The 23,472-nt window shown below is 47.2% G+C and overlaps 1 protein-coding gene across 1 annotated transcript in view; it reads left to right on the forward strand.

Annotated features, from left to right (window-relative positions):
- WDR73 (WD repeat domain 73) overlaps window positions 1–23,472 on the forward strand; it is a 37,615-nt gene that overhangs the window by 3,967 nt on the left and 10,176 nt on the right. Inside the window, exons 2-5 of the mRNA XM_068266630.1 lie at window positions 3,036–3,103; window positions 7,993–8,081; window positions 14,203–14,294; window positions 19,013–19,080. Of these exons, the coding sequence (XP_068122731.1) occupies window positions 3,036–3,103; window positions 7,993–8,081; window positions 14,203–14,294; window positions 19,013–19,080 (317 nt within the window). The remainder of the gene's footprint in view (window positions 1–3,035; window positions 3,104–7,992; window positions 8,082–14,202; window positions 14,295–19,012; window positions 19,081–23,472) is intronic.

Genomic DNA, 23,472 nt, shown 5'->3' on the forward strand with positions numbered 1-23,472 from the left:
TCGGCTGCAGCTTCATAACAGCACAGATTCGGAAAACAGATGCAGCACCGCAGTGGAATTGGGGGCTGTACTCTAAAATTCTTACAATAAAAAGCATACCATTCTATTCCTTATGTTCTCCTGGGCCACTCTGTGCTGTTTCTGCCACTCCCTACTCCAATCCTGACTTGTAATTGCCAGTTTTAGGCAGTGTTTACAAACAAAAAACATGGCTTCTAACCAGAGTGAGATAGGCTGAGAACAGGTCACTGTGTGACTCATGCAGAGCTTGGAGAGGGTGTGTAAAGCTTCTGCCAATGACAAGCAGTGCTGCACATTCCACACATTCCAGCCTCAGCCTGACAGAGACGACAGAGGAAAGGAGATAAGATTTATTACAGAGACAGTGCAACTAGGAAAGGCTGCAGTTAAGCTAAGTACTCACGGGGGGATAATTGTAGCTGTCGCTGCACACGGGAGCGTGTGCGCGACAGTTCGGCGACAGTTCGGCGACAGCTCGTCGCCAAGTCCCTCTGCATCCACACGGCAGTAGAGGGATTAGCGATGCGGCGGAAGCTGTCGCCGAGGTTCCTCCCCCCGCCAGAAGCTCCGTGTGCCGTGTGTGGGTAGCTGTCGCTAGCCCGCATACACATGCGGGACTAGCGACAGTTCCGGCGAGGTTGCGGCGACGGCTGTAGCCGACGATTGAACATGTCAATCGCCTGGCGACAGCTCCGACGTGCCACGTGGTTGCGGCGACGGCCGTACCCCGTGTGTATGAGCCTTAAGACAGACCACATTAGAACAGGCATAGAAACTTATAGGATAGAAGAAATAAGGCTGAACATTTTGTTACAGTGTCTTTTTAAAGCAAACCTGAACTGAAATTAAAAATCAAAATAAACATACACACGTCATACATACCTCCCATGTAGTCTTCTCCTCAATCTCTTTCTCCTCTCCTGCGTCCTGTTTGTTCACTGTAATCAATTGAATTCTCCATCTTCCATTTATGAATACGGCAATGACCCTGTATCAGCTTCCTGGTCAGCACACTAGTAAACTGTAATTTTGCCCACTTGAGCCATAGGGAAACATGGACATTACCTTGCACATCAGTTGTCCGTTCAGTTATAACTGACAGCAACTGATATATAACTGACAGCAACTGATATACTTTACTATACAAAATGCTGTCAGAACTGGAAGAAATTGTTAGAATAAAATGGTGAGCTTCAGGTAAGAAGAGGCAAGTATGTAATATTCATTTGCAGGTACATCATGTGTTTATTTTAAGTAATTTCACTTGGTTCAGGTTCACTTTTAACTACTTAAAGACCGCCCCATGCCAACGGGCGTGGTCGCGGCGGCAGCCCCAGGACCGCCTAACGCCAATTGGCGTCAAGTCCTGGGGCTGCATTTTGCAGGAGATCGCGCGCAGGCTGCGCGCGCATCTCCTGCTCGGGGCGGAGCTCCGCCCCCTCTTCAGTCTCTGAGCGGTCTCTGAGCGGCAATCGCCGCTCAAGAGACTTAGACGGCGTGATCACCGTCTATTTACATGTACAGCGCTGTGATCGGCAGCAGCTCTGTACTGGGGACAGCTGTGTGACACGGCTGTCCCCTCCTGAGACTGGGGAGTGATCGGCTGTCATAGGCTGAAGCCTATGACAGCTGACCACCCTGATTGGCTGGCGGGGGGAGGGAGGGAGCAGGGGAATATAAATACAAATTTTAAAAAAAGCAACATTTATAAAAAATAAATAAAATAAATATTTATAAAAAAAATAAATAAACAACTGTGGAGCGATCAGACCCCACCAACAGAGAGCTCTGTTGGTGGGCAGAAAAGGGGGTGAATCACTTGTGTGCTGTTGTGCGGCCCTGCAGCTTGGCCTTAAAGCTGCAGTGGCCAATTAACAATAAAAGGCCTGGTCTTTAGGGGGGTTTAACACTGCGGTCCTCAAGTGGTTAAAGAGTTTTAGAGACGAAATAAATAATAGTTTTATACATACCTGGGGCCCCCTCTAGCCCCATCTGCACGGATCGCCATCATTAGCCTTCTCAATTGCTCGTGCCGGGTCACGTAACTTCGACCAGTCAGGGCCAGTCGACGCAAAAGCAGTGCGCTCACTCCGTAAAACTGGCTGCGACTGGCGGAAGTAACGGGACCTGGTGTAGAAGACGGAGAAGGCTGAGGACGGCGGGGTGGGAGCGATACGTATGGCTGGAGGACGCCCCAAGTATGTATAAATCTTGTATTATTATTCATCTCTGAGTCCCTTTAAGCACAGTCTGAACAGCGAGCATACTATGGGTGACATCATCCCTGTGCTCCCACCTTGTGTGACATCATCCCTGTGTTCCCACCTTGTGTGACATCATCCCTGTGCTCCCACCTTGTGTGACATCATCCCTGTGCTCCCACCTTGTGTGACATCATCCCTGTGCTCCCACCTTGTGTGACATCATCCCTGTGCTCCCACCTTGTGTGACATCATCCCTGTGCTCCCACCTTGTGTGACATCATCCCTGTGCTCCCACCTTGTGTGACATCATCCCTGTGCTCCCACCTTGTGTGACATCATCCCTGTGCTCCCACCTTGTGGGACATCATCCCTGTGCTCCCACCTTGTGGGACATCATCCCTGTGCTCCCACCTTGTGGGACATCATCCCTGTGCTCCCACCTTGTGGGACATCATCCCTGTGCTCCCACCTTGTGGGACATCATCCCTGTGCTCCCACCTTGTGCGACATCATCCCTGTGCTCCCACCTTGTGCGACATCATCCCTGTGCTCCCACCTTGTGCGACATCATCCCTGTGCTCCCACCTTGTGCGACATCATCCCTGTGCTCCCACCTTGTGCGACATCATCCCTGTGCTCCCACCTTGTGCGACATCATCCCTGTGCTCCCACCTTGTGCGACATCATCCCTGTGCTCCCACCTTGTGTGACATCATCCCTGTGCTCCCACCTTGTGTGACATCATCCCTGTGCTCCCACCTTGTGTGACATCATCCCTCTAGTCCAACCATTGCTTTTTCTTTGTTTTAGGTATAAAGATTTACATGAATTTGATCTGCAATATCCCACCAGAGTGACTGAATGGATTGGTGAGAAAAGTAAGTGAAGCTCTCTGTATATTTTCCTGTGTTATAGCTGGGCTGGAGGGGCCTGTACATTTCCTGCATGGCTTTTTTTGTATGTTTATACAGTAGAGTGTTGGTTATCCAGCGCCAACAGGGGTCAACTGATGCCGGATGGGTGTGCTTACTGGTTGCTTGAGACTCAATATTAGAAACGTTATAAGGACAGAAGTCCTATGAAAAGGACCCTGCCAGTTCAGCTACTTTCATTATATTTGTTGTAAAATGTACAATCATCAACAAAAGCTTTGAAGGGTGCCTGAAGGCAGGATAAAAAGAAAAAAAAACAGATACGGTACTTACTTAATGAGAGGAAAGGCTCTGGGTCCTATAGAGCCTTCCTGTTCCTTTCCTGGTCCCCGCGTTCCAGCGCTGGATTCCCAGTTAGCAGTCCGACCGATGGGTGAGAGACTGCAGTCTCTTCCACTGCAGGAGACTTTGGCAGTCTTCGGGAGCCTAAGTGCTCCAGAAGGTGAGCTGCTTCGTACTGTGCGCAAGAGAGAACAAAGAGCCTTCCCTCTACTTAGGTGAGTATCTGTTTTTTTTCCTTTAACCAGTTCACCCCCAAGCAATTGTCACCTGTCAGTGCTCCTCCCTTTTATTCCATAATAACTTTATTACTACCTATCACAAGAAAATGATCTATACCTCGTTTTTTTCGCCACCAATTAGGCTTTCTGTGGGTAGTACATTTTGCTAAGAATTATTTTATCCTAAATGCGTTATAAGAAAATAATGGAAAAAAAATCATTATTTCTCAGTTTTTTCGGCCACTATAGTTTTAAAATTAAACGTTCTTCAGTGGATAAAACAGACACATTTTATTTGCCCAGTTGTCACGATTATTAAACCGTTTAAATTATGTCCCTATCACAATGTACAGTGACCAATATATTATTTTAAAAAATATAGGTGTTATTTTTCTGTTTTGTTTTTCTTTTGTCTGGTCCATAATTACAAGCCCCTATGTAGTAAAGTAAAAGTTTCCCATCTTAAAATATAGATTAAAAAAGCTGAGCCCCTAAGGCAACTATTTATGTATTTTTTTAACTGATGTTTGTATTAGTTTTTTTTTTTAATGGGGGGGGCTTTGGTATTGCAAGTTATTAGTTTTATTAGTATTGTGTAAGTATGTATGTGTCTGTAGGTGTAGTTTTACTTTTTGGACACAAGATGGCGCTCGTGAACATTTTCCAGATATAGGAAATGTTCACTTTTTTTTTTTTTTTTTTAAAGTGAATGTTTACCGTTTAAAAAAAGAAAAAGTCAGATACTCACCTAAGGAGAGGGAAGGCTCGGTCCTAATGAGCCTTCCCTCTCCTCTCCCGGTGCCCGGTCCCGCGCTGGATCCCCCGTGGCAGTATTCGACCAGTTCGGTTAAATACTGCCACTTCCGCATGCCGAAGGGAGCTTTCGGGAGCACTCGGGCTCCCGATGACGCGGCCGCTCCATACTACGCATGCGCGAGCGCCCTCTATGATGCGCTCACGCGTACGTAGTATAGAGCGGCCCGTCTTCGGAAGCCCGAGTGCTCCCGAAGACCTCCGAAGTCCCTGCGGCGGCGGACGCGAACGGGGAAGCCAGCGCAACACCGAGGGCACCGGGAGAGGAGAGGGAAGGCTCATTAGGACCGAGCCTTCCCTCTCCTTAGGCGAGTATCTGACTTTTTCTTTTTTAATCCGGTACCCATTGGCTTTAACATTTAAATAGAATGTGACGGCTTTCTGTTTTCTGAATGGACGCGGCAGCTGATCGCGGTCAGGTCGATTCATTCCAGGCATTGCAATTGGGTAGAGGACCGCTCGGCCCTCTTTCACAATCGCTCAACATGGAATCCCAACGGAAACGGCGGCGGGAGCGGCGCGCACACGTGCGGAGTGGCAGCGGGAACGCACAACGTATTAAAACGTCATGTTGCCGTTAACAGGCTAATGCATGACGTTTTAATACGTTAGAATGCCGTTAAATGGTTAAAGGGAACCTTAAGTGAAATAAAGGTGGCCAGTTTAACTTATCTGGGGCTTCTTCCAGCCATCTGCAGTCCTTCTGTGAGCTCGCCATAATTCTGCACTCCTCTGATAAGCAGCAGTGCCCTACTAACAGCTTCATCTGTACCCAGGAGCGTTTTGCACTTGCACAATTCTAAAAATTAGAACTGCCCATGTGCAGAACACACCCAGCCTCAGTAACGCAATCATAGAGCCCTCGACTGGCCCAGTCTGCCAGCTTTCAGAAGGGCGCTGAAATAACGGGGGAAGGGGGGCAAAGAGGATTTCCTCTTTGCTCTAAAGTATTATTTACAGCATAAAATCTACTACCATTTTCAGTGGGTGGCTTCTAGCCACATAGGAAGAGGTGATAACATTATCTTTTGTTTACATTCCTTTGTCAGATGCATTTAGTAAACATCAGCATGCTGCTGAAACTGAGCTGTGCTGAGAAGCAGAAAGAGCTGAGAAGTAATCATTATATAGTTTTCAATATATAAATACACCAGCTAGGTGATAAAATTCAATGGCAGCTTTCACAGCAGGTAAACTGTACTTTGGGAATGTGTAATTTGTAGACAGACAATATTGTGCACAAAAGCAAATATGATAACTGTATGGGTAATGCAAACTAGAAAAACACATTTTTATTGAATGTTATGTCAGAGTTTTCATCCCACTTTAGGTCCTATTTTTGTTTTAGCTGTAGTTCCTATGTTAAACCCCCATACATTGCCACGGTACAGGAACAGCTCTCTCCATAGCTCTAATCCGCTGTAAGAAAGAAATTGCTGTGCTGTATAATATCACAGGATGCAGACAAGACAGTATTTCCCCTTCCTCCCAAACTGAGTCAGCAGGGAGGTGATTATTTCATATCTTTGCCACTCCATGGATCACTTTAACGTCCAAGTCAGAGACGACAGAAGAAAGGAAAAATATTTGATGTAACCTAAACTTTTGCTACAAATTACAGTTGTAATAAAGCAGACGCTATAATGATGGATTATTGATCTGGTCACCCAGTCACAGTTCCCTCTTCATACAAACCATATGAACCATCTGAAAGAAGGGGCAGTGTGTGCAGGCAACAGACAGGCCCTGAATCTGCCTCAAGATGGACTTTTCTTTGTAACAAAGCTGAGGACGAGAACAACCGAAGCACATTTCTTACTGAACTCCCATTCCATCTTTGTAACTACCTGACTGAAAACAATAGACTTCGTTCTGGCTACAGTCTTCAGTAATGCTAAAAATGTTAAAGGATACCCAAACTGACATGTGACATGATGAGGTAGACATGTGTATATACAGTGCCTAGCACACAAATAACTATGCTGTGTTCCTTTTTTTCTTTCTCTGTCTGAAAGAGTTAAATATCAAGTATGTAAGTGGCTGACTCAGTCAGTCCTGACTCAGACAGGAAGTGACTACAGTGTGACCCTCACTGATAAGACATTTCCCTTTTTATCTCTTTCTTGCTCTCAGAAGCCATTTACTGCTAGGAAAGTGTTTTATAGTTGGAATTTATTGTCAGTAAGGGCCCTTTTCCACCTGCAGTCGCTAGCGTTCACGCTGAACGCTAGCGACTGCTGAATCGCAAAACCGGCGATTCCCCGACGTTTTGCGGCCGCGATTTTGCTATGCTATGCACTGCATAGCAAAATCGCGGCAAATATCGCTCCGCCGTGCGTTCGCGTAAAAAACGAATCGCGGTAGTGGAAATGACCTACCGCGATTCCTATGTTAAAAAGCAAACCGTACCAATTGTAAAATCGCTAGCGGTTTGCGACTTTGCGATTCAGCCAGTGCAAACGCGCTGGTGGAAAAGGGCCCTAAGGGTCACACTGTAGTCACTTCCTGTCTGAGTCAGGACTGAGTCAGCCACTTACATACCTGATATTTAACTCTTTCAGGCAGAGAAAGAAAAAAAGGAACACAGCATAGTTTTGTGTGCTAGGCACTGTTCATACTCATGTCTATCTCATCATGTCACATGTCACTTCGGGTTTCCTTTAAGGTGCTCATACATCTATCGACTTGGAGGCAAATTGACCATCTGATTTGATAATTATTGTCGAATCAAATGAAAATCGGTGCCACCAAGAGTATGCCAATTTACTAAGTGACCAATTTCGGGCCGAAATCGGCCGCATGTGTTAATCGGACATGCTATAAGATGTTGGGCTGCTGTGGTTGATCGGGTGTGTGGAGATAACAAGGAGTGATATCGGGACAAGCGACGAAACCCCTGGCACTGCCCCCAGTTTGTAAATTCCCCCCCCCCCCTCCCCCCGGGTGTATATCTATACACTACCTGTCCTGTGTCGCCCACCTTGCGGTGCCCATCTGTCTTCAGAATCCCCGCTCTTCCACTAGTGATATATGCACAGCTGGCACATGTGTGACCTCAACGGAAGAGCGGAGAATTTCAAAGACAGATTGGCACCGTATGATGGATGACACAGGACAGGTAGTGTATAAATGCCCCCACGGGGGTTACATTTATACACTAGGGGGCATCGGCAAGACGGTGGACCTAGCCGAATCCTGGGGGATTTAATGCTGAAATTGATGGGGAATCTGCCTGCTGTGTATGGCCTGCTGACAGATCTCTCTCTAATTCGATTGGATTAGAGAGAGATTTGTCTCTTGGTCGAATCTGTCCCTCATCGCCTGATGTATGGCTCTACAGTGCTCTGACCCTTACCAAGCTCTCTCCTTGGTGCCCAGGCACAGAGCAGAACCGGAAGCCACAACGTTTCAGTTCACGTCAAGAAACACAGATTTCATTACTGAAAAATAACAGTGAGATTTGGTAGCACTGAAGTGTACCCTATAGGAAGTGTGATATTTAGTGACTGGTCCTCTTTACAGGCGTCTGCGTCGCTGGATATGATGCCAGTAAAACGAATGAGATTGTGCAGCTCGTTGTTCCTCAGAAACTGCTGGTCAGTGAAAACCAGGTATGTTGTCTTTTACCTTTAATTATATTCCTAACAATAAAATGACAATCAACCAAGAGTTTCCCACTGTGGCAAATGGCTGAAGAGGAGAGGCCGACATTGGCGAGCTCGGGTACACATAGTAGACTTGTCACTCCAAATAGTCACTAATGCAAATACAAGAAGTTTTAAATCAGGATGATATCATTTATTGGCTAACTACAAATGAATAAGAATAAGCAAGCTTTCGGCCTTGCAGCCTTCCTCAGGTTTACATCCTGTTAGTGTGCAAGCTGGTGGTACAGACAGCTTATATACATGCAACATCAAAAGGGAAAACAGATATTTTTTTCAAGCATAAATACAGCATTAAGATGCCTTAATACAAACAGACCATCTAAATGGGGTAAGATAAGGATCCTTGTTTACTCCATTGCTCACAGACCTGGTATTAGGATTGACCCAGAGGTATCCTAAATTCTTAGTTCACAAGTTCAGCTAGGGTGGCTGAGACAGTTCATATATCATCAATCTCATACCAATATAGAAAGTTGTTGTCCTTATTCAGACCCTTCTGCACAGCTTTGAACCAATTTATAAATTTTGTTTCTGCTATTAATCGATCATTTGACGTTTTGAAGCCGCCCTTCAGGGCAGTGACACGAAGATCATCCATGCTGTGTCCGTTGGACCGAAAGTGTGTAGCAACTGGGAGTCCAGATTTGGTACCATTAATAGTGTGCCTGTGTCCATTCATACGTTTGCGCAGAGTTTGTCCAGTTTCTCCCACGTACAGAACATTGGGGCATTTAGCACACACGATCAGATATACCAGATTGGTGGAACCACAGGAAAATGTACCTTGTATTCTGTACTCCTGTTGTGAACCTGGTATCGTTACCCTGTCAGTGGAGTAAATGTGTCTGCAGGTCCCACATATTTTTTGTCGGCAGGGTGATGTTCCGTTTTGTTGAGGCCTATTCAAAGAGCTCCTGACAATCATCTGTTTTAGATTGTGTGGTTGCCGATATGACAAGAGGGGAGGTTTAGGGAATATCTTTCTCAGTCTGTGATCCTTGTGTAAAATGGGATGTAGTTCCTTAGCAATCCTCCTTAAGATTTCCAGGTGTGGGTTGTAGGTGACAACCAAAGGGACACGTTCCTCTTTCTGGTTTTGCTTATATTTCAGGAGTTCAGTCCTGGGAATGTTGCTGGCTTTCCTGATTTGGGCCTCAGCCATGGGAAGACTGTAACCTTGTTTAACCATTTCCGCCGCCCGGACGTGAAGCTCACGTCCGGGCGGCAGCTCTGCAGCGCTCCCGCGCTTGGGCGCGCTCCCGCCCGCGATCGCGGGCGCGCCCCCGCTGTGTCCCCCGGTAGCCCAGGGATCAGTGAAAGGGAACATGGTTCCCGATCACCGATCCCTTTCCCCCGCAGAAAAACCGAAGCGCTCACCTGTGAGGCTCCGGCTCTTCTGCCCGGCCAGATTTCCGCATCCCCCTTGTACTTCCGCTTAGAGAGAAGTACAAGGAGGGAAACCAAAAACGAAGGTGGCCATCTTGTGGCCAAATAGTAAAACTACATCTAAACATTTGTTACATTACAAAATACACATTTTACAACATTAAAAATTAACTGTTTTTGTCCCACACCAAAATATTACCCAAATAAAATTTTTAATGGTAAAAAAAAAAAAAATTACAATTAAAAAAAAAAAAAAAAAGACATAAATAGTTACCTAAGGGTCTGAACTTTTAAAAAATGCATTTGAAGGGGGTATACTACAAACATTTTTAAAATTATAAGCTTGTAAATAGTGATGGACGCAAAACGGAAACAATGCACCTTTATTTCCAAATAAAATATTGGCGCCAAACATTGTAATATGGACAAAATTTAAATGGTATAATAACCGAGACATACGGGCAAATAAAATACATAGGTTTTAATTATGGTAGCGTGGATTATTTTAAAGCTATAATGGCCGAAAACTGAGAAATAATGATTTTTTTTCCATTTTTTTCTTATTAATCCTGTTAAAATGCATTTACGGTAAAGTGGCTCTTAGCAAAAGGTACCACCCACAGAAAGCTTAATTAGTGGCGGAAAAAACAAGATGTAGATCAATACATTGTGATAAGTAGTGATAAAGTTATTAGCGAATGAATGGGAGGTGAAAATTGCTCCGATGCATAAGGTGAAAAATCCCCGCGGGCTGAAATGGTTAATGAAAGTGTTCTTAAGGCGATCCAGGTGCTTGTCTCTGTCCATCCTGTCAGAACAAATCCGGTTGTACCTTATAGCTTGGCTGTAAATTATAGAGTTCTTAATGTGCTTGGGATGAAAACTGTCATATCTTAGGTATGTGGGACGGTCGGTAGGTTTGCGATACACAGAGGTTTGTATGTTGTTACCCCTGATGTATATGGTGGTGTCCAGAAAGTTAATCTCTGTGTGAGAGTAGGTAAGTTTCAATTTGATTGTAGGATGGAAGGCATTGAAGTTCCTGTGGAACTGGAGAAGATCATCCTCACTTGCGGACCAGATGATTAAAATATCATCAATGAAGCGGAAGTAGGCCATGGGTTTTATGTCACATGCATTGAGGTATTCCTCTTCGATTTTGGCCATGAATAGATTTGCATACTGTGGAGCGAATCGCGAACCCACTGACAGGGTAACGATACCAGGTTCACAACAGGAGTACAGAGTACAAGGTACATTTTCCTGTGGTTCCCCCAATCTGGTGTATCTGATCATGTGTGCTAAATGCCCCAATGTTATGTACGTGGGAGAAACTGGACAAACTCTGCGCAAACGTATGAATGGACACAGGCACACTATTAATGGTACCAAATCTGGACTCCCAGTTGCTACACACTTTCGGTCCAACGGACACAGCATGGATGATCTTCATGTCACTGCCCTGAAGGGCGGCTTCAAAACGTCAAATGATCGATTAATAGCAGAAACAAAATGTATAAATTGGTTCAAAGCTGTGCAGAAGGGTCTGAATAAGGACAACAACTTTCTATATTGGTATGAGATTGATGATATATGAACTGTCTCAGCCACTCTAGCTGAACTTGTGAACTAAGAATTTACGATACCTCTGGGTCAATCCTAATACCAGGTCTGTGAGCAATAAAGTAAACAAGGATCCTTATCTTACCCCATTTAGATGGTCTGTTTGTATTAAGGCATCTTAATGCTGTATTTATGCTTGAAAAAATATCTGTTTTCCCTTTTGATGTTGCATGTATATAAGCTGTCTGTACCACCAGCTTGCAAACTAACAGGATGTAAACCTGAGGAAGGCTGCAAGGCCGAAAGCTTGTTTATTCTTATTCATTTGTAGTTAGCCAATAAATGGTATCATCCTGATTTAAAACTTCTTGCTTTTACTGATGGCTAACACGGTACAATACCCTACTGCTACTACTAATGCAAATACGCTTTGGGTTTTTCAAGCGGACTTGAGCTCCGAACTTCCTAATAACCTTTAAAGAAAAACATTTCTTTGTTACTGCTGATACAAATCCTGCAATAAATCTGCAGTGTGTCTACTTCCTGCTTTAATGGAAGCAGACATTGTTAACATCCTGTGTTTACAAATTAGCTGCTCTGTGTGGCAGAGGAGATTCCTGAGCTGACACAGCTGAGAGGTTAAATTGCACTGGTGATTAGTCACAGATGAGGAATTAGACAGGCTAAACTCTCTAAATACATACAGGGCGCATTGCTCTGTTTTCTTTCTATTCTGTCCTGTGCAAGAGTTCAGGTCCCCTTAAAGAGAACCCGAGCCAAAGCTCGGGATCAGAAACAGATAACTCAATAGAGGGATGCCTCTGGATTCTATTGCAGCTTCCGTCGCTGTCCTCCATTGCCCGCGGGGACCCCCTTGAACATTTGAGCCACGCTTCTTTTCTGTGCACAAGCGGCTCCAGCTTGCTGTGCAGACGTAGTACGACCGCGCTGGTGACAGAGGAGTGCAGCCCGATGTGATTGCCCACAAGCCCTTCTAGGGGTTCATGCTCGGCGACAGGGGACAGCTCATTAGGATGCAAAGGCTTTCCTATGTTTAGGCAAGAATCTGTCTTTGTACCTGAGCTCTTGTTCAGGCACACTTTAACCACTTGATGACCGCAGTGTTAAACTCCCCTAAAGACCAGGCTCTTTTTTGCAGCACTGGGCTGTGCAGGCTTTTCAGCTTCCTGCACAGACCAGCTAAGAAGTATGGCAATCTGACTCCTCCTATTTTTGTCCCTAAGAGGACATGCTGCCGGAGGGGTCCGATCGCTGCTGTCACTTTTTTTTTTCTTAGCCTCATAGAGGCTCTCTCTCCCTCTGTCCCCTCCCTCTCCTTCCTCCCTCCCCTCAGCCTAGAGAATTGAGCAGGCGATCCGTCCTGTTCTCCGCCTCTCATAGGCATCAGCCTATGAGAGGACGGCAATCCCTGGCCAATCAGAGGCCGGGGATCGCCGATCTCGTACAGCGCTGCCGGGGACCGCATCGCTGTACGGATGTAAACAAAGGGGATTTCTTTCCCCTTTCGTTTACAAACAGCCTGCTAGCCGCGATCGGTGGCTAGCAGACTAATCTCGGAGCTCCGCTCCGTGAACGGGCAGGGAACGATCGCACATGCGCGCAGCCGTACCCTGGGAAACTAAGCTCCAGGACTTGACGCTAATTGGTGTTAGACGGTCTTCAAGTAGTTAAAGAGACTCGGAGACGAACAAAAGTACAGCTCTGATACTTACCCGGGGCTTCCTCCCGCCCCATAAAAATGTCTGAGGGCTCGTTTCCACTCGAGCGAATCTGCATGCGTTTCCTGCATGCAGATTCGCTCAACCAATACAAGTGGATGGCGCCGTTTCCACTTGTCAGGAATTCTGTGCGGCTCGCTCTGCAGAAAAAATCTGCACAGCAGAGCCGTCAGAATTCGCACACCCGCACGCGAATCGTCGGTAATGTAACTAAATAGGAAAACCGCAAGCTCTTTAATCTTGCGGGGTACCCGGCGTTTCCGCGTGCGATTTCGTCTAAAAACCCATGTCAATGCTTGCCGGCATTGAGATGGTTAAAACCGCGGGCGATTCCGCATGAAAATCCGCATGGAAACGTCAACGAATCCGCAGCCGCATGCGGATTCGTTGACGCGGTTTCCGCGAACAAATCGCGCCGCTCAAGTGGAAACGTACCCCAAGTCCCACGCCGTCCTCCCGCGCATGCACAGTAGACTCAGACTGCCATCACTGAGCATGTTACTGGGGCTCACCGTGGGAGGACGGCGTGGGGCTTAGACGTGTCTATAGGGAGGGAGGAAGCCCCGGGTATCAGAGCTGTACTTTTTTTCATCTCGGAGTCTCTTTAAAGTCTACTTTGTGTACTTAGCTCCCTTGTAACATTCATTGCTATACCATCAGCAGGGAGTATGATGAGGGAGGAGTCAGCTTGCAGTCGTGACTGAGCAGTAGAAGTTAAAGGGAACCTGAGATGAGGGATACGGAGGCTGACATTTATTTCCTTTTAAACAATGCAGATTGCCCTACTGTCCTCTTGATCCTCTGCCTCTAATGCGGTAAACCATAGACCCTGAACAAGCATGCAGATCAGATGACCAATCTGACAAGATTAGCTGCATGCTTGTTTCAGGTGTGTGATTTAGACCCTACTTACCAGAATGATCAGCAGGGCTGCCAGGCAACTGGTATTATTTAAAAAGGAAATAAATATGGCAGCTTCCATAGGTCTCACACCTTCGGGTTCCTCTCATCGCGTAAATATCATGTGATTGGGGGAGGAGCAGTTGCTGCATGAGGCAGCATTAGCCCCTTCCTGTAGCCCTCTTGCTAGGATAGTGCAGTGCAGCCAGAATGATCTCACCAGGAGGTGTCTGTACGATGTATATGCTACCTCCTCACAGTAGGGTCAGGAATGTGTATGGGGCATTTTCTGGGAGCACAGCGTTTCTGGACAGCCAGTTCCTGTTTGCATCACGTTTTAGTCTGTCCTGCTCGTCTGTTGAACTTCCTGCCTACAATTGTTCTCGCTCTTTCCAGCTGACATCCTGTACATTTCCATATCAAAACAGTTCATAAATCGCACTTTCACTGACCCCCCCCCCCTTCTTGTCTTCCAGGGTTTGTGTGCGGAGAGAGACTTGAAGGTGGAATGCGGTGGATTTACCAAGCAGCCGGTGTACAGCCTCAAACATGTCTCCCAGCAAGTCGGGTACTCTATAAAGGGGGCACCTATTTAAAGGGAACCCAAAATGGGCAGATGGGACATGGGCATGTTCTCTGCCTCATGACATGCCTCTGTGTCCCCACACCGCAGCTCTCTGCCCCCCCCCCCCCCCCAACACACACACACACACACTGCCGCTATAGCCCCCCGAGATTAGCAACAATATTTGTCGCTATCCCAGAGGTAAACACAGGGGAGAGGGATTCCCTGCTCAAAATGGCCGCCAGGGATGTTCCTGCAGGGTCTCCAAAGCTGCCATTGGGCATCTCTCTCTCACTGGCCATGCCCCCTGCCACTCCCCCACCTCCCTGCACGCTGTGAGAGACAACACAGTCTCTCAGTGCAGCGTCGTGACCTAGAGGTCACCAAAGTGAAGGTGGGCCATTGCGGCACACAGAAGCAGCAGATTTTGTGCCTACCTGATTCACTCGTCCCCCCAGATCAGGTAGCCTACTTTTTTTTTTTTGAGCCCACCTTGGGCTCTCTTTAAAGGACACCCGATACCAAAAAAAACAGTGTAATAGAGTACATAGTTTTGTCACTAACTGCATCCTATGGCAGGCTGTGTCTTCCATTCCCCTCTGTTTGCCTCCTTTTATTCGTTTTAAATCTCGTTAGTAGGTCTTGACTAGTACTAGTCAGGACCTTCACACAGGAAGTAATGGCCCTTGTGCATGCGCAGTAGCCTTCCCATAGTTATGAGCAAGTGCAGAAGGAGAGCAGCAGTCAGTGCAGACAGCACCGTCACCGTGACTATGGGGAGGCTGCTGCGCATGTGCGAGTGTCATTATTTCCGGTTCAAAGGTCCTGACAAGGGATGATCACAGATATGCAAATTGCTCCAAGTTGATGCAATTTTTTATGCAAATGTATGCAACTTGAATCAATTTAAACCTGGATTTAAATTGATTGGTCCATTTTCCAACTGTATGCATTTGCATAAAAATTTGCATAATTGCAGAACAATTTGCATCTCATTGATTATCCTTCGTCCTGACTAGTACTAATGCTACTAATGGGTGGGGTGGGGGAGGGTGTGGGGGTGTCTGGCAGTGCAAGTACTGCAGAATTGCAGGAAGCGGAACCTATATTAAACATAGGACCCGCTTCCACTCGTGCAGAAACACGTATCGCACGCGGATCCGCGTTGCACGGAAAGAAAACGTCACGGAGAGTCCGGATTTGACATGAAGAGAATGTACCTGACTGAACGTCGTATCCACGCCACCGTGTAATACTTGCGCATCCCGCCGTCCATCACTGCCGTTCAGTCCGTTCTGAACAGCATGGAGGCTGACAGACGCATTCTGAAACAGACCAATGGGAATCCTCAGCAACAGGCAGAATTCTCATTAGTTCATGTTTAACCAATGAAAATTCTCCCTGTTGCTAGGCAGAATGGGCCAGTTGCAGCCTATGGAGAGCCACGCTTCTGCTTGCCTCTGGGCTGCTGAAGGGACCGAGCTGCGGGACGAGCTGTGGTGCCGAAAGGTGAAAAGCGACGCTTAAATACCAACGCGATTGTCGCGTCCACTGCCTGGAATGTGCCCCACCATCCAGATAAGATCCGAGTCAAACTGATTCATTTGACACAGATCCGACCTGGAACGGAAAAGGTGTGGGCCGACCCTTAAAGAGACTCTAAAGTCTCCTAAAAACTAGGTTTTTACTTTAAAAACCCCCTTTAACCTAATTGCCCCTCCTAAAACGCCGCATCCTGTGGCTGAAAATGCCATAAATTACCCCATATCCCCTGGGGGACATCGCGGGGCTAATTCCGCATAGAGGCAGAGCTTTCAGCTGCAGCTCTGCCTCTATACGCGTCTATCAGCGCGGATCGCTGCCTCTCCCCGCCCCTCTCAGTCTTTCTTCACTGAGAGGGGTGTGGCAGAGGCGGAGATATGCGTGGATTGACGAGCATGGAGGCAGAGCTACAGCTGAAAGCTCTGCCTCCCGGGGCAGCATAATCCATGACTCATGACTAAGAAAGTCGTGGATTTTGCCAGGGGTAATTGAAGGCGTTTTCAGCCACGGGGATGCAGCGTTTTAGGAGGGGCAATTAGGTTAAAGAGGTTTTTAAAGTATAAACCTCGTTTTTAGGAGACTTCAGAGTCTCTTTAAAGTAAATCTGTGAGTGGAAAAATGTTTTAGACACTTGCCTTATTCGAGGATCCATCCTGCAGCCCACCTCTTCTCGCCAGGTCTTTCTTCTTCCTTACTGCCGCTCTCCCGTGCGTGCACAAGTGTGGCTGCACTGCACAAGTACACAGACGGACCGCAGAGTAGCACGGAGTCGCTTGTGCACAGAGGAAAACTCCATGCATGATGGGCTCCGTCCTACTACATAAGCATTGGCTGTCTGTGCCGTAGGACCGCGCCCGTACACAGACAGGAGTGCGGCCTCGCAGACCTCTTCAGCAAGCCCTTGACAAATAGGTTCAGAGGGTCCCAGCACTGGAACAGCGAGCTCAAGGGGGATGCAGAAAGCCTCTGGATTATCCAACAGCTTCCCTCTACTGAGGTGTACATGTAATTAAGCTACTGGGGAATTTGGGCAAAGGGTGAAGCCGAAAAACAGCTCACCCGGCTCCTGCGAAAGTACCAGCTGCGTTAATTCCCCCTTCAGGCTGCTGTGGACTTGTGCTGTTTTCTGCCGGTGCCCAAATTACTGACTGAACGCCACTATAGCCATTAATTCACATTACGGCCTATGGTGGTGCCTGGTACGCCCAAATTCCTAGCACAGTTTTGCCTGACTCGCTACAGAGATACCGGTAAGTAGCTAACTTATGCACGTGTTTAAACTCACAGATACACTTTAATACATTGGTTATAGGTCAGCTTATAGCTTTAATGAAGTGATTGTTATGCACTGTGAATTCTACAAAGAGAGGTAAGCGAGGGATCGCGTTATTCTCAAATAACAGGAAATATCAGTTTTGGGTGGACTTGTCATTGCTGAATAACTGCAGGTTTATTGCTCCTGTCTTATAAAATCCCATAATCCTAAAGCATGTTGGCTGGCTGCACAGCATTGTGTGTTTAGGAATGTGTTCCTGATCTCAGCCCTTCCTGTTATGGTCACTCCCACTTCCTGTCTCCTGTCATACAGAGGGTTGCAGCCAATCACGGAGCTGATAACATGTCAGGGCAGTCCACTCTACAAGTGTGCGGAGTGTGAGGGTCTGTCCTGCTTGATACTGTCACTCTCTGTGGGATTTTAACCAGTTGTGTAGAAGCTGGAAAGGGTAATAAAGTGCACCTGTAATGTCTGAGAATGTGGCCAAATTATCAATTCTGTGAAAGCCACCCTGCAGGAGCTGAGGGGCTAATCAGGAGGAAAAACCATTTAGTGCCTTGCTTTATCCGATTCATATGTGGGTTTCCATTCAATATCTATCTAAAACTGAGCAGAGTAGGAGCTATTGTTGCTAATTTTAACACCTGCACTAATCCTGTGCCTGACAGTAATTCTGCCACACACCTCTGCTAGTTTCTGTTAAAGGAATACCGAGGTGACGTGATGAGATAGACGTGTGTATGTACAGTGCCTAGCACACAATTATGCTGAGTTCCTTTCTCCGCTAGCTCCACCACCAATGTGAACAAAAAGAAAAATCTCAGCCAACTTTCTATTGATTATTTGAGTCATTAAAGCATGAATGAGGCGAGGAAACTCTCTTCAGAATAAGATGCCTAAGGAGGAGGAAAGGCCTTGGATCGCACAGAGCCTTCCTGGTCCTCCCTCCATCTCCTCATTACAGCGCTGTCCCTGTGCAAAACTCGTGCCTTTTGGACTCCTTGGCAAGCTTCAGATGTGCTCAGGTTCCCGAGTGCTTCTAAAGACGTCACCCCTCCAGTCAGGTGATCGCTCCTCCCTCTTTCCTTTCGGGAAATGTGATCATGGCATTTTTTTTTTCAAACTCGCCGCTGAGGCTCTGGCCACCCCCATCTGCATTGCTGTGGCACGCCCACTAGCTCAGCAGCCTCTGCCTAGTTGGTGGCTGCCAAGCTGGGGGCGGACCATGGCGACGGAAACTGAGGTTTAGGAAGAGTTTTGTCAGTCTTCACAAACCGCACCACAAACAGCGAACTAAGTTCCTGAGGAGGGGGCAGCAGCGTCACCCGTAATGTGAATAGGTTGGATCAGGTAATTATTAAAGGGACACAAGTCAAACAAAAAAAAGAGTTTTACTCACCTGGGGCTTCCAATAGCCCCCTGCAGCTGTCCGGTACCCTCGCCGTCTCCCTCCGATCCTCCTGGCCCCGCCGGCAGCCACTTCCTGTTTCGGTGACAGGAGCTGACAGGCTGGGACGCGAGTGATTCTTCGCGTTCCTGACCACAATAGCGCCATCTATGCTGCTATAGCATATATCATATACCATATAGCAGCATAGAGGGTGCTAATGTGTCTGGGAACGCGAAGAATCACTCGCGTCCCCAGCCTGTCAGCTCCTGTCACCGAAACAGGAAGTGGCTGCCGGCGGGGCCAGGAGGATCGGAGGGAGACGGCGAGGGCACCGGACAGCTGCAGGGGGCTATTGGAAGCCCCAGGTGAGTAAAGCTCATTTTTTTTGTTTGACTTAAGTGTCCCTTTAAGCCTGAGACATGTCTGTCAGTTTTTTTTAAGCAGTCTTTAAAACGCTGTGTAGTTTATGGAGGCCTTCACATTCCTAACTTTTTCTTTTTCTTGCCTCCTCAGCCTGATCCTCACCAGCAGTCCCGGGTCGCCCGAGGTGCAGGTCTGGCAGATGGGAGCAGAAGATCACGGTACATAGCCAATGACCTGGAGATAGCCTGTGCCTCCAGATTCTCACTTCATTTATTTATTTATTGATTAAAAGATTCCACGACGCTGGCACCACCAAATGTAGTAAAATAGCTCTTTATTCAAACGTCATTAAAATGACATTCAGTCAATGATCAAAAATGTAGCAATGGCGACAGCCCGCTGTTTCGAACTTGACGTCCTTTGTCAAGCCATACTGCTACGGATAGCAGTATGGCTTGACAAAGGACGTCAAGTTCGAAACAGCGGGCTGTCGCCATTGCTACATTTTTGATCATTGACTGAATGTCATTTTAATGACGTTTGAATAAAGAGCTATTTTACTACATTTGGTGGTGCCAGCTTCGTGGAATCTTTTGTTACTGGGTCACCTGGTACTGTGACCATGAGCTAAGGCACACAGAGGTCTTCTTGCATGGGTGCTTCTCCATTTTTGTGAATTGTTTATTTATTGATTGTATTTATAAAACACCAACATGTTATGCTTCACTGGACATTAGTTAGGCCCCGTTCACATTACAAACGTGGATGGCCATGCGTGCGGAACGCAACGCATGCGAACGCACGCCATCCACGTTTGTGTGCGTTGCGTGGCTGATACCATCACTGAAAAGTAAATTGGACAGCCACGCGTTTTTGCAAAAAATGCATCCAGCATGCGTTCCCGGACCGCACAGGTCCGGAATGCATGCAGTGTGAACATCAGACATTGCACTCTATGCAATGTCTGATGTTGTGCGTGTCGGCCACCTGCACGCGTTTCCAAAACGGGGCTGGAAACGCGTGCAGTGTGAACGGGGCCTTAAGGTTACAGACAATATTTAGGGGTGACATACAGCAATTTGCCAGTCACTGGATGGGAGCATAGAAATTCTCAGTTCCTGAATAAAAAAGTTACTTGAAAGTATTCTATTTATTAAAGAGGAGCTGTCAGCCATACTATTTCAGGAGAAAAAAATAACATATATATATAAATACACACACACACACACACTCTCACTCTCTCTCTCTCTCTCTCTCTCTCTCTCTCTCTCTTTCTCTCTCTCCCCCTCTCTCTCTCCCCCCCCCCCCCCCCTTACATAACACATGTATTGTACTGTCCACGTTTAAATTTTAGTGATTTTTCTACAGTAAAAAAAAGAGAAAATCCTTCTTAGCATTTCCCATTATAACTGTGGCTATTTTGAAGCCAATCCTGATGTCATTTCCTCCCTTACTCTCCTCTGCCTGATTTGCCCGCCCTTCACTATAGTAAGGTAAACTGAGGAATGATCGTTTATCAACAAGAAAAGTAAAGGTGGCCATACACTGGCCCGATTCGCGGCCGTTTCGACAGCAGATTCGATCCTGGGATCGAATCTGCTGCCAATTGTTCGCGCTAAACGCACCCGCCGTTCCGATTTCCTCCCGAAATCGGATCGGTCCGTCGATCGCGCCGTGCGGGAAATTACCCTCGATCGCCCGCGGGTAGGGTGCGCGTTGCTAGCGGCGGCCGATCCGATCAGGTATACATTACCTGAAGCTGGCTCCCGGGCGTCCTCTCCGCGCTGCACCGCTCTGTTCCGGCTCCATCCCGGCGCTTCCTGCGTCACTGCAGTGACCAGGAAGCTCAAATAGAGGGCGCTCCATTTGAACTTCCTGGTCACGGAGTGACACAGGAAGCGCCGAGATGGAGCAAGAACAGAGCGGTGCGGTGCAGCGTGGAGAAGACGCCCGGGAGCCAGCTTCAGGTAATGTATACGGGAGGGGGCACAGGCGGCAGGAGCAGCTCAACAGATTGTGATCGGTTTCAGGCTGAAATCGTATCACAATCTGTTTGCAGTAAAGGCAGCCATACGATCCCTCTCTGATCAGATTCGATCAGATAGGGATCTGTCAGCTGGTCGATCTGATGGCAAATCGACCAGTGTATGGCTACCTTAATAGAGATTTTAACTTTTGGATTGCCTGGTTAGCATCCTTATTACTTGCTTGCCAAATAAAAATAAAGAATTGATGTTATGCCCAACAGTTAGTTACACTTTAATAGTGTTGAGCTTTTTATTTGCGGTCTCTGCCCCTGCTACAGAGATTTTCTCTGACTTCTGTGCCTGAGGTGCTTTTTGGATTTGCAGCTCCCTTCCATATTTTTTGGGGTAGGTTTGTATATCCTCCCACGTCCCCTCACCTCTGAGGGTCCTCCATGTCGGGGTGCATCATCCAGCTGACCAGCCATGGAGCTGTACTCCACCTAATACACTTTTGAACACTGTTTGCATGTCTGGAGCCACAGTGTTCCGGAGGCAGGTAAATTGGGCGCCGGACGACGCCCATGATTTTGGCAATGGCTGGAGCCCAAATGATGTGGGGAACTAAAAATGTAGGTAGTCAGTAGGGAAATAGTCAGGCCTGGATTTACCTCATTGGAGCCTATAGGCACAGATGTCCTAGACTCCGCCCTCCAGGAACCGACAAACCCCCACCAAACTGCGCTGCAAGTGTGCTGTCCCAGCTGTCACTTCTCCATTACCTTCCCTGCCAGGTGTAGGTAGCTACAGGTGCCCCTTAGTATTAGGCAGCCAGAGCTATCCTCAGCTAATTTTCTGTTCACAAACTTAAACTCTCATTTAAAGAGAACCGGAGACGAAGCACCCTCATGTATTTTACCTTATAAATCAGTGGGAACATGACAGTAAACCCCTAATCTGCTCTTTGTTTCATTGTTCTCTGTTTAATCTGACTGTTATCACCTCTGATAAGAATCCCCGACTGAACACTCAGTCTAGCTTTGCTACGGAATGATTATAGCTGAGTCTGTATTCTCTGGTGTCTTTTCAAGCCCAAGCCTGCCCCCTTGTGGCTCTGCTATAATGACTCAGTTATAATTATTCCCTGCAAAACGAGACAGAATTCTCAGTCCGGGATTCTTATCACAGCTGATAACAGACACTTTTAGCAGTGAGGATGAAACAGAGAGCAGGGTAAGTGTTTTCTCTAATGTTCTTACTGACAAATATGGTAAAATACATAAGGGTGCTTAGTCTCTGGTTCCCTTTAAACACTAATCAGGACTCTGCATAGGGAAGTAGGGAGGTTGATGCTCAGGGAGGGGAGTGAGCCGCCCTTCCATCATCAGGCACCAGTAGGCACATGCCTACAGTGCCTTAGGGTAAATCCAGATGTTATGGGGTTGAACAGAAAATTAGCTAGAGCAGGGCAGCTGTCTTTCGCCCGTGCTGTTTTTCCATTTATGTAGTGTGCCGGTTGGATTGTCTACCCTCCCTCCCTCCCCAGCATTTCAACGGCACATCAACCAAACCACACCACCGCTCAGCATACTGGCGGCATTGCCTCATGTGTCAGCAGTGAAATGGGAGGGTTGGTGGCATGATAGAAACTACAGGGTGAAGGGTTATGTGTCTGAAAAACTGAAGACAAGCTTGCTGTTATGACTCTGCATGGAGCCTGACTCCAGTCTTTTATCAGTGCCCCCTAATGGTGGTGAGAACTAACTGCGGTACTGGCAGCTCCAGGCCACAAGCTCTTAAACTAATTGTTCACCTGTGTACAGGCAAGGCTTCTAATTGCCATTTCCAAAGGTGGAAAATATAAGTTATGTATTTGGATTCTTTATATTGTCTCAGCCCCCACCTTAAAATTGTAAGTCTCTTTTTACACACACACTCACACACACTCACACACACACACACTCACACACTCACACACACTCACACACACTCACACACACTCACTCACACACACTCACACACACACACACACACACACACACACACACACACACACACACACACACACACACACACACACACACACACACACACACACACACACACACGACAGTCAGTGACATGACTATGTGCTGCAGAGAATGTCAGTGCTATATAAATACATCTATATATATAATAGAGTAAGTGCCTCAACCTTCGAGCAAGAAGAAGTACTTTGCATGAGAAAATTTATGCGTGCTCAAACACCAAGTTTAAGGCCTCTTTTCCACGGACTGTTGAGCTGTGTGCTCAGCAAGCAGTTACCAGGCAGCAGAAAGCAGTTACCAGGCAGCAGTAAGCAGTTACCAGGCAGCAGTAAGCAGTTACCAGGCAGCAGTAAGCAGTTACCAGGCAGCAGTAAGCAGTTACCAGGCAGCAGTAAGCAGTTGCCAGGCAGCAGTAAGCAGTTGCCAGGCAGCAGTAAGCAGTTGCCAGGCAGCAGCAAGCTGTTGCCAGGCAGCAGCAAGCTGTTGCCAGGCAGCAGCAAGCTGTTGCCAGGCAGCAGCAAGCTGTTGCCAGGCAGCAGCAAGCTGTTGCCAGGCAGCAGCAAGCTGTTGCCAGGCAGCAGCAAGCTGTTGCCAGGCAGCAGCAAGCTGTTGCCAGGCA

This window comes from Hyperolius riggenbachi, chromosome 2 (assembly GCF_040937935.1).
Source record: "Hyperolius riggenbachi isolate aHypRig1 chromosome 2, aHypRig1.pri, whole genome shotgun sequence".
Lineage (NCBI taxonomy): Eukaryota > Metazoa > Chordata > Amphibia > Anura > Hyperoliidae > Hyperolius > Hyperolius riggenbachi.